At 31.9% G+C, this 12,312-nt stretch overlaps 1 protein-coding gene across 3 annotated transcripts; it reads right to left on the reverse strand.

Moving 5' to 3' along the window:
- Positions 1-731: 731 nt before the first annotated feature.
- Positions 732-7,527, reverse strand: LOC105215396 (G-protein coupled receptor moody). 3 transcript variants are annotated; one of them, XM_054232435.1, is made up of 7 exons: positions 7,243-7,527; positions 7,121-7,172; positions 5,669-5,857; positions 3,465-3,703; positions 2,887-3,400; positions 2,665-2,738; positions 732-1,952 (listed from the first exon to the last, which is right to left on the reverse strand). In XM_054232435.1, coding segments are annotated over exons 1-7 (1,434 nt in total). In that variant the 5' UTR covers positions 7,245-7,527; the 3' UTR covers positions 732-1,588. The 3 variants fall into 3 exon arrangements, with proteins under 3 accessions (XP_054088410.1, XP_054088412.1, XP_054088413.1); XM_054232437.1 differs by having other exon boundaries at positions 7,123-7,527; XM_054232438.1 differs by lacking the exon at positions 7,121-7,172 and having other exon boundaries at positions 7,243-7,526.
- Between the last annotated feature and the right edge of the window lie 4,785 nt (positions 7,528-12,312).

Here is a 12,312-nt window from a genome sequence, read left to right on the forward strand (position 1 = left end):
AACGATAAGTCATAAATTGTCTATTCCACCGCTCCCAATAATAATATTTGTGTTTCAACATTTCGACATAAAATGTTTTGTATATGCGTTATTCTCATTGTGACTCTACTACTTTCACTACTTTCCGTTGCAGAAGTCCGATTTTGGCCATCAAGAATACCAACCTTCTCATAGTATCAAGGTTTAAGTGTGAGCTAAGTTATATTAGGATATCTAGATCAAATAATCGCTTGACCAATTGGCTGACCGGACGGACGGATATTGAACTGTGACCACATCCACTTACCTAAAAATGTGTAAATCCCAATGTCCTTCCGAGCTGTGAATATCTGTTGCAAAAGTCTTACTTTTTTCTTGACTTCTCTTTTTATTTTTTGCGTTTGTCCGGTTTTGCCTATCTACAATATCATATTGCTTATTGTAACGTGTACGAAGTTTTATTAAGATATCTAGATTTCAATTCAAATTATCGCTTGACCGAATGGCCGTATGGACAGACGAATTGACATTGCGACTAAAGTTGTAAATATAAACTATCCTATCTTATAAGTTGGACCAAACTGCCGACGTGTGCAAAATTTCATAAAACTCGGTTCAGTAATTTAGACGCCAATCCCGGACAAACAACGTGACATGAAATTTTTATATATATAGATAGACATACATATATCATATATATCTACTATGTATGTGCGCTGTTTATGTACTATTTAAATAATTCCAGCAGTCTAAAACTTTTTTGGAACCACCTATTTTTTTATTTTGCAATGTGTTTTCTGTGATTCGAACAAAAAAATATACAATGGAACTCCCATAATTCGAACTTCTATAACTCGAAGACCACGAACTTTTGAATCGGCAATAGCGTTTAGAAATCAACTTTCATACAAATTTCCTTCCATAATTTGAACTTCTATAACTCGAACCCATGAATTGGCAATAGAAGTAAAATTTCCTTTTATAAATCGAGCTTTTCGACCAGTACATAATTCAAAATTTAAAATTTTACTATCAAGGCAGGATTTTTAAAGAGTCACTTTATATCGTATGGAGGTGAAAAAAGAATATGATATTACACTTATGGATTGAACAAATCATGAATCAAAGTTATGGGACACATACGTCAAGAGCCAAAAAATAGCACACTTCAACAATCAAAAGTACAGAAAACATGTTTAACGAATGTTTATAAAACTTAATACGAAGTAAACTTATAAATCTCTATATAACTCTAAATTTTACAGTTTTTTTTTTTAATTTTATGTTTTAAAGAAAACTCTATAGCTCGAAGTCTCTCTAACTCGTAGCTTTTTTTGTGGATTATGGAGATTCGAGTTAGAGAAGTTCCACTGTATTTACATTTGCAACCTGGTAATGTAGCCATAATACTTTCTGATTGTTAAAACTAATAATTTACCGCCCGCTAATTATTCTATGTTAAATTAATACATAATGTGGTCCCTGTGCCTCCGCTGAGGACAATATTATTTCGTACAAATAAATACTGAGTAGATAAAGCTATGCTGACATCTACTTCGGCAAGATTGTTAGAATATACATATGTAGATGTATAATGTTGCCCTGATATTCACACTTTCTTCCGGCATCGTAATAAGTTCCAATATGCTTGTCTGTATTCACTAGACATCATTACATATATAATGGGGTTTATACAAGTCGTCAAATATATCAGTAAATAGCCACTGATATTAACAATATGCAAATCTGTAGTGCTCTTCCAAAGTTTGGTTACAGTTATTGGTAAATGACAGAAAAGAAAAGATATAAATATAACCAAAATCATTTTCAGTAACCTTCGATCCTTCTGACTCATTCTCCCCGGATATATAGAGGAGGCATTCGATGTATTTCCCATTGAAACATAATGGCTTTTTCGGGGTGTGATCCTATTGAACGATGTTTTTAGAGATGTGGTTATGAATCCTTTATGACTGAAATGCGAATTAAAAAATATTTTTATAAATTTATAATCAATAAATGTTTTGGTGTAATAACTAGATCGTAAGCGTCAATAAAAATGTACTTTTTATAGTTCGCTTTTGGATTAGCAACGATGGAAAAGGTAAGAAACTCGTGGAAAACAAAAATTTAAATAAAAATATTTTACGTAGATGCTAATTTCAGCTTAACAGCTTTGGTCGTTGGCTTCATTAGTGGCCTTATACCGCTAATAATATTTTGAAGTTATTCTTTATTTATTCTGTAAATAAAGAAAATAATCTGTAGATAATCAGATTCTGCATTTTAACATTAGGCATACATATGTAAATCTGTATATGCACTTACACTGAATGGAATATCTAAAAGATTTGAGTTATCTCTTAAAATGAGTCGGACAACTTTCTCATTATTTTTCCAATCATTTCGGTATATTCGGTTATGTGACTATTAGCTGTTTCGAATTTAAGTTTGAACTAGACAAAAATCGAGTGAATTTCATCACACCTCAAATCAATTTGTGAGATTTGCAATTTCGGTATCAAAATGAAATCGCGCAATTTCCAGCTCATGCCTTATAAAACAGTCGAAATACACAATTCCGTATTTTTAAATATTTACTAATAATTCAATTGGTTTAAATTTACTTATACCCTAACTATAAAACTTACTTTGGACGCTTACAGTAAATAATTTTTGACTTACGATTGCGTCTTCTTTGACTCGCTTGCCAGATCAACAATTTGTGCTTTTGATGCTTCATTCAGCTTTTCCTTCACCTGAAAATATTTGAGATTATGTTAAAAAGTTATATAATGATCCACATATATATACAATTATATTATATATCATTTAACATGCAATATTTTCCCTTATTAAAATTAGAGAATTAGTGGTTTGTAAAATATAGAGTTTGTATATACTTACGTTCGTGTTGTTACCACTATTGTTAACTTTAATTATCTCATCGACTTCTTGACCATTGTCGTTTGAATCGCTTACATCTATATATTCCAAATCTTCATAGACGTCAAATGGTTTGATAATCGGTTGATTTTCCACGACATTCGGTGTTTTTAACGCTAAATCTTGGTTGTTAGTTTGATTTTTTTCGGAATTAGGGCGCCGTGAAGTAGGCGCTTCATTTTGAAATGTAATATTTTTGCCAGGAGTTTCTCGCGATCTAAATGCCGCCTTCCGCACAAGGTACAGAATTCGGGCATAACAAACCACAATGCAAATACAAGGGACCACAAAAGCTGCAATGAAAAGAAATTCCTTTGGCGTATGACCGTTTTTATCGAGCAGTATGGAACAGGACCCAATAGAAGTATCTAGTCCGAATCTGCCCCAAATACCACGCCAGGTCGGTATCATTATAGAAAAAGCTGTTATCCATGTACCCGCAATCATTAAAGCCAAATAACGTCGTTGATATATTCTATAATTGAATTGAAATGCTAACATTAAAATGTGTAATAGTTGATGAATTTCAGTTTCCAAACCGGGAATACTGTCGAGGATGAGCAATTATAATATATCTGTTAATGGTGATGAGTGACACGGTAAAAAGCGAAACAGCCAGCAAACCGTAACGCATAAGCGGGAAGAATCTGCAAAGTAGTTCTCCGTGAATCCAGGACCTCCTCAAAAATGTCGAAGCTGCTAATGGCAGATTGAAGCAGTCAAAAAGCAAGTCCGATGATGATAAATTCATTATAAAAATCGCCGTTGAATTCCGCGTCTACGTAAATAGCACTTTTATAAAAATATGTCGTAATACAATTTAAAGGTTGTAAGTTTCATTGCACATTTAACAACAATACTTTCAAAAAATCTATTAGTGTCTGTGTATAAGTCAATCTTAATTTTAAGTTATTCACTAATTCACTTAATTAGTTTTATTCACTATTGAAGGTAGTCCAATAAGCACTTATGTTACAAAAGGAATTGGTAGGCATAGTAGAACCCTGCGACTTTTGTCCTTTAGGTGATAGTCGATGTAGATCACATTATGTGAATCCCTGAAAGCAATGGCCCAACTACAAAACTACTGGTCCGTTTGGATCGAAATGTCGATTGCTTCCGTCAAAGAGATTTTTCTACACGATAGTAGCACCATCGAGGAGTATTTATTGGACCGTCTTCTATACCTAATATGTACATATTAATGGTGTAAATGAAACAATTTAAGAATATTTAATTTTTTATATATTGAAACGGTAAAAAAGCTTCCCTTAGTCAAAATATATTAATGTTAATTTTTCTTACTTTATTCTACTGTTTTTGGTATTAGAAAAACGTGGATATTAGACATATGTGTACAGTCGGGCTTCGATTATCCGTTATGGTCGGGACCAGAAGCATTACGGATAATCCATTTCACTCAAGCTTATATAACAATACAAATACAAATTTTATACATCAAAAATTACAGCATGTCTTATAACATCTGTCATATAAGCTTGGCTGAAAATTTTCATAGAAGAATGTATAGATTTTTGCATATTTTAGATTGTTCAGTAACTACATCCTATACCAAATAGGTTTTTTGTATACATATATCTCGCAAATCAATTAAGCTATATAAACCAAACTTTCTGCGGTTGTTTCCCTTACGTACCCCACCATATTCCATGAAAATAGTTGAAATCAGATAATAACCAGGCCCATCTTCCATACAAAGGTTAGGTTGAAAATGACTAAAAGTGCGTTGACTCACTAACGAAAAACGTCAGAAACACTAAATTTTACAGAAGATGTGGCAGAGGGAAGCTGCATTCAGATTTTTTTACAAAATGGAAAATGGGCGTGGCATCGCCCACTTTGGGTCAAAAACCATATTTCAGGAACTACTCGACAGATTTCAATGAAATTCGGTATATGATATTTTCTTGACACCCTGATGACACGTGTGGAAAATTTTGAATTCATTCCGATACCTTCACTTTATAATGTATACATAAGGAACCAATGAAGATAGCGAAATAAAATTTTACACAAATACTGCATATTATCTGTGGTTTTACTTGTGAAAAAATTGTCGAAATCGGACTATAACAAGGCCCTGGATATCGAACATGATGAACTCATCGCGTAAGGGTAATTTTTAACCGAAAATATGGGTAAATCTCTCAGATAATTTAATGTAATTAATTTTAAATAGTGTGTTTCTGTACCAGAAATGGTTAAAATTGGGTCATAACTTCCCATAGCTCTCATATACCTAATTATAGGAATTTCAAAAATACGATGGGCTTAATATATGTGAAACATCTTAGCCAAATTAAATGAGCATATAATCTTAGATGTAATGTATGTTGGTGACGATAATGAGTGAAATCAGTTCAGGAATTACCTCAGCCTATATACTATATATGATAATTTTCGTCTATGGGAGTTTATGCCGCATATATGGGTCAAATTGTGTGTTATCTTAATAAAAATATTGCAATAAATTCCAAGAGTATAAAATGTTCGGTTGCACCCGAATTTAGCCTTTTCTTACTTGTTTTAAACTATATTTATTTTAAATATGTCTCGATCTCTAGAAAAAAATCAGTTTGTCAAATACCTAGAGGAAAATTCGATTTTGCCGTAAGTGTTATTTAATAAAAATTGGTTTCGTCAACCAATGATTAATAATGTTATACAAATTATAATTTAGAAGCGCTCCGTATGATATTTATTATTTATTTATTCATTTTACCTGTTTTCCTCTTGCCAGAGCGATTATGTTTATCATATTCCCTGGTATACCTACGATCATGAATATAATACAAGCGACTGAAGCAAACATTAAAAGCTTTTCTGAATATCCTTCAAATAATTCGACACCAGGTGATTCATGTCTGACGGCCGAAATATTGAAAGCCATAGCAGTAACAGCCAAGGAGATCTGAAAGTAAGTAATGGTAATGATAAATATCTAAGTCAATTTCAAACCATAAAGGTGGTTGCTGTTGTTGAAATTTGCTGTTAATAATTTTAACATAAAAGTAAAAATAAAATGTACCGATTAATAATCCTTGTGATTTTCATTAATTTTGGGAAATGTCTTCTTTATTCATGGTCCTGACAGCACTGGCCAAACTTTTTCTTCTTCTGCCGAGGGATATGAAGTTTGAACAGAGATAGCAATATCTTTCTTGGTTTAGCAGTGAAGAAATGAAAAAACAACTTATAAAAGCCGTCATCAATCTAAAAATTGCATTTAGTGAAATTCACCGTAATGTAAAATCTTTAAGAGGTTTTTCCCAAGGAAGAATTAGAAGTGGTTTGACTTTTCTTCGATTTGAAAAAAAACTATGCACTTGCAAAAACGAACGATGAAAATTTCTTATTATATATTGATCTGTGACCAACTGGAAGTGGGTAAGATATTTGTAGAGTTATCACAATTGTTGCAATCAGTTAAGTTAATGCTTAAGAAAAAATCACTCTAAAAGCAGCAAAATTCTGATGTTTTCGATCTATTTAATCAGCTAATTTGTTTGAATCTGGTTGGAAATACAGTTGAACTTCCATATCTCGAACTTCTATAACTCGATTATTCGAACTCCATTATTCGAACTCTTGAATTGGCAATAGGTCAAATTTAATACAAATTACCTACCGTAATTCGGAAGCCTCTTTAAATCTAATTGTTAATGTGGATTATGGTCATTCGAGTTAGGGAAGTACAATTGTATATGGAAAGACATTTAGGTGTTTTATATTAAGGACAGTTTCGAAATTGTCGGGTTAGAGTTTTGAAAAAATAAATACCTTATTTGCAGCCCAAGTCGTATTTTTGACAACTTTAAAATTGAACTTTTTGGGAACAATCAAAAATGAAATGACGATAGTTTTGAGAAAATTGCTTCAAGAGAAGGACGTTTGTGATGTGGATTGATTAAGTAGGTATGTACATATGTATATAAATCAAATTTATTTTTTTTTTTTTTGAAAATTTCATGTATACACCTTCATATATTATATATATGAAGTAGTTTATATTATTTTAGTTAAAGTATTCCAATATGTTTATGTATGTATACATGTTGCATATAAACTATGAACTCTCTTTCTTATGTGCCTGTGAGTGTATACATACACATCTACAAGTTCATAAAGCACTTGGAAACAATTAATTTTGATTAACCAAATAGCATTTACTCACACCTTTAGACGGAATTATTTTGAAACTTTTATGTATGTAATGTGTATAACACCTTATATATAAATATACGATTGTTAAAATTGTTTGAATATTTCAAGAAAATCAACTTCATTATTAGTTACATTAGTAAATTATAGTAGTGCCTTCGTAGGCCTTCTTTACACCGCAATATTTGACATTTTTAATCAACTTGCAACACTTCACAATTCCGAAATTCCACAAATTTTCTTTACAACCCGACGATTTTACTCGCACAACAAATTATTACTAAAATCACGCATAGGAACTCTAGGAAGCACAGGTCTTTGAAAACTCGAAGATGATTGTTTACATTTTCTATTTTTTTAATTTTTATAATTTCGAGCAAGAAAACAATAGGAAATCGTTTTGTTTGGCCATTGTACTAATTTGCAGTTTGTTTTTATCTTCAACATTTCACTTCTGGGCATACTCATTTGAATACATCCATAGACTCGCCTGTATATCTAAACGTACGTAAACAAGTGTTTATAAATATACAGTGGAACTTCTCTAACTCGAATTACCATAATCCACAAAAAAACGTCGAGTTAGAGAGGCTTCGTTAGTTATAGAAATTTTATTCTCCTCCATACGATATAGGGGGACTCTTTTAAAATTGTGCCTGGTAGAAAAATTTTAAATTTTGTATTATGCCCTGTTCGAAAAGTTCGATTTATGGAAGGAGATTTGCATGAAATTTGACTTATAGTATATTGCAAATTCATGTTATGGAGAACTTCTAGTTATGGAAATTTGAGTTATGAAGAACTTCGAGTTATGGAAGGAAATTTGTATGAAATTTGATTTCTAAACGCTATTGACAATACAAAAATTCGAGTTATGGGAGTTTCACTGTATATACATACATACATACAAATGTACATAAATGTATGTATATGCACTTATGTAAAATGAAAAGAGAGTGTTCATTGACGCCCAAAGAAATCGAAATTGGACCAAAAAATTTTTTTGGATAAATCCATGGTATACATACGTATGCACATATATGTAATATATACGTATGTATATTTACTAGAGAAATGAAAGAGTGTTCAAAAGAAAGACTAGGAATCGCTTACAATACTATAAATTGATCGCTAATCCATGTAAACTATATGACCATAAAGGATTAAAAAACACTGTAGAGAACTAACAATATTTACTTTTCAAATCCTTAAAAAAAAAATATATATTAAATTGAGCGTATAGCTCCCATACACCCTGTATAATGGAGTTTGCTACTCCGGTTGACTTTATATCACAAATGTGGAGATAAACCGAATAAAATATTAGGAACGACGAATAAACATGCTTTTATAACATTCAAAAAAGACAGTGCCTTCGTAAGGAAAACAATTTAAAATTACGAATGATCTAGAGGATCAACCAAAGCACTTGAAAAATATGTAGGTAGAGTATTTACCTTGTTATTCTTTTGGCAAAAGTATTAATTCTTTTTAAAGCAGCAGTTGCGCAGTCGAAAATAAACTGCTGTTAAACTAAAGTTTGGCCCTGTATTTCAATTAATCACCTTAATTTCTCTCGGTGTACCATAATAAATAAAATTGCTTAGTTTATTTCAATATTGAAATGTATGTCCGTTGGAACAAAAAAAAATGTTTCCTGGAGATTGAATGCTAAGTAAAAAATTTGTATTATCCGATATTCGAAATTAGCTTCTAAAATCAAAATGTTTGCCTTCGAATTTCGAAAGAAAGCCCATTTAAAAAACTATTATTAATTAAATAAAATAAATAATTACTAAACAAGTAAGAAAGCGCTAAGTTAGGGTGTGACCGAACATTTTATACTCTCGCAATTTAATTATTTAATTTTATTAATATAACACACAATATATATTGTAAACGATTCCGATTGACTTCACAGTTCTGGTATATAGCTATAAAAATGTAATTGACAAATTATGAGAACTACTCGAGTCATTAAGCAGTTTGAATAGTTACAGTACAATATATTATTTACTGAAAAAATTAAAATAAGATGGATTTAGTTCTGAAAATACTGATGTTTCGTTTTGATCATTTTTCAATTAAATTGTAATTTAGAGTTGTGAGATTCAAAACAAAAACTCTAATGATATGTGGGTGATTCTCTGATAAGACGTCTCAATTGCATAGAGAAAACGCCCAAAGAAAAACTTTGGATTTTTTTCATGAATCCTCTATATTATGATTTTTGTCCCTTTTATTTATCTTCTCACGTAAGGGCAAGTCACTTAATACATATTTTATTACTTTTTCGACGAACAGGGTCGAATGACCCTTTACATCGGCCAGGGGAGAGACGTAATGAAATTTGACTTGGTAGATAATTATTTTACCAAAAGCAAAAAAAAATTAATTTAAAATAGTATTAACAAATAAAGGTACTCTCTTTCCTAGATGAATAAACCCTAAAATTAAAAGAACAAATCAATAAATTCACTCTTTATCCTAAATAAAAGAAACAAATATTAAATATAAAATCTTAAGCTCTTTCAAAAACATTTACTGACTTTTTAAAGTATTACTTCTTCCTCTGCCCTCTCAAAAGAATATTTGGCATGGGGAGAGTCTGGCCAATATGATCTTTTTTCATATATACATACATATATGTATGTATATATATTTGGTATATACATACATATATGTATGTATATATATTTGGCGTATGCACCGCTTATGCGATTATAGGCGAATCTATTTGAACGCGCTAGTCATCTTTTATTTTGCTGTTTGGCGCAAATTGGAAATACCAATAGAAAACAGGTCACTTTTTTCCTGGTTTTACCAACGGAATTGAGGGCTTACTGTTCCTCTGTTTCCACCAGCGGGTACTGCATCGAACACTTTCCAAGCTGAAGCGCTTTCGTCATTCGAACAACATGACGTAGCGTCTGTCTTTTTATTCGTTGAACTACATATGTCAGTGTCGTCGTATAGCTCATCGTTACATCATCTGCGGTATTCGCCGTTGTCAATGTTCAAAGGACCATAAATCTTCCACAAAACCTCTTTCTCGAAAACTCTTAGTGCCGTCTCATCGGATGTTGACATCGTCCATGCTTCTGCACCATAAAGCAGAACGGCGATGATAAGGGGAGTTTTGTTTTGGTTCATCGAGAGAGGACTTTAACATTTAAATGTCCACTCAGTCCAAACTAGTATCTGTTGGTAAGAGCGATTCTGCGTTGGATTACGAGGCTAATCTTTTTGGTTTTGTTGATGCTGGTGATGGCTGGAGATGGAGAAGGGGTCATGTTCAGAAGTTCACGCAAGAAAGTATCAAGACTCAAGCAGCTCACGACTTCCGGTCCGGGTGCCTGGCAGTTATTTTGCCAGGGGAAATACCACGGGGGAGAGACGTTTTCATGAAAAATTTAATTGTTTTAATTGACTGAATTATTTTTTGGGTTAATTATTTATTTCACTTTAATTATCACAGTATTAGTAACTTAGGACAATAAAGGCAAATAAATTAAATTAATAGTATACGTTATATAAATTGCCAGGGGAGTGACAAAATAAGTTTTCGAATCCAGTACACCGCACGATAGGGGCGCAATAACTAAAAAACTACAGCGCTCAAAGGGATTTCGCGATTAGTATTGTTAACTTCAGGCTGAAATGAGCCCATGAGCAATTTTTTCAATGCGATCGTCTTTGAATTTATATCGTACAAGCGGAACAAAATTTGGCAGAGTAGATACATAAAAAAATCGGGACAAAAGCTAATTTTAAAAATTATATGAAATAAACCAAATAATTTTGTTTTTTATTTAACAATACTTAATTTTAATTATTTTACTTCTGATTGAACTTACTTTTGGTTTAGCATCTCATATAAAAAATATACATATGTATTGTCCGAAAGTTAAATAAAAAGTAGCAACGGGACAAGCCAGGGGAGAGACTGTTTTAGACTTTGTAAGGAATTTCAGAAAAAATTGTTGCAATTATGGAGTAAATTGTACTGTTATTTAATACATTACATTAATATGATGTGATTCATTTAAAAAAATAACAACATATAGGACAAAAACAATACGTTAAGCTGATTGCCGCACAAGTTACCTCTTATCGTAGAATCACCCATGTACATATATAGGCTGGTTGTACATATGTTAGTTAATATTTTAAAGATAATTGTTGGCGTATGTACATAGTACATACATGTAGATATTTTTTACTGAAATTAGTACCCTCAAATAGATCAAGGAATATTCAGGGAAATTATTGAAATCTGTAATCATATAAAATGATAAAATATTTTTGTATTTAAAATGCAGTAGTTCGAATAAATAATAATAAGCTATCGATTTGACAGTTAATATGCTATAAACTTTTGCCGTCGAGTTGCCCCGTTGTGGTGCAGCTTGAACGGCGACCATGCATTTTTTCAAATATCTTACAATGTTAAACTTGTGATATCTTTCGAATGGAATGTCGTAATTGAATAATTCAAAAAGTTATAAAATGGTATTGAAGCGCACTTAAACATGAAGTCATTTGTTGTGATAAGGATTATTTCCAAAATATAAATAAAAAAGTGTTTATAGCGGTGACATTTATGTACATTTTTTAAAATGATAAACGACACTTATTGTTTTTTTTACATATTTCTTTATTTATTGGATCTGCTTTGTTTAAAGCCTAACAATAAGTAATAAAATATTAAATCTATTTACAACTAAAAAAGCTCAGGTTGAGCTGTTTTGATAGAACGGTGCTCACTAATAGGCAAGTAGTAGGCATTTGCCAATGGGTTTGGATGTTCACGAAGTTTAGAAATATATTTCTTTCTGCTGTCCTCTATCTCCTTCTTTATCATAGGAATGTCAAGATCTTTATGGATATTTTCGTTACACATGTACCAAGGTGAACCCGTGATTGTTCTAAGCATTTTAGATTGGAATCTCTGAATTAGATCAATGTTGTTTGAACAGGTCGTACCCCAGAGTTGAATACCATACATCCAAATCGGTTTTATGATTGCATTGTATAACGGGACTTCGTTGTCTAAGCTAAGTTTAGAATTTTCGTTTAAAAGCCAATTAATATTTGCTGCTCTTAACTTCATGTAGGTTATTTTACTCGCCATAAGTTTCCGCCACGTGAGCCTTCGATCCAGGTGTATACCCCATTCGCTTGGGGTACTAGCACATTGTTTAT

The sequence above is a fragment of the Zeugodacus cucurbitae genome, chromosome 5 (genome assembly GCF_028554725.1).
Source record: "Zeugodacus cucurbitae isolate PBARC_wt_2022May chromosome 5, idZeuCucr1.2, whole genome shotgun sequence".
In the NCBI taxonomy this organism is placed as follows: Eukaryota; Metazoa; Arthropoda; class Insecta; order Diptera; family Tephritidae; genus Zeugodacus; species Zeugodacus cucurbitae.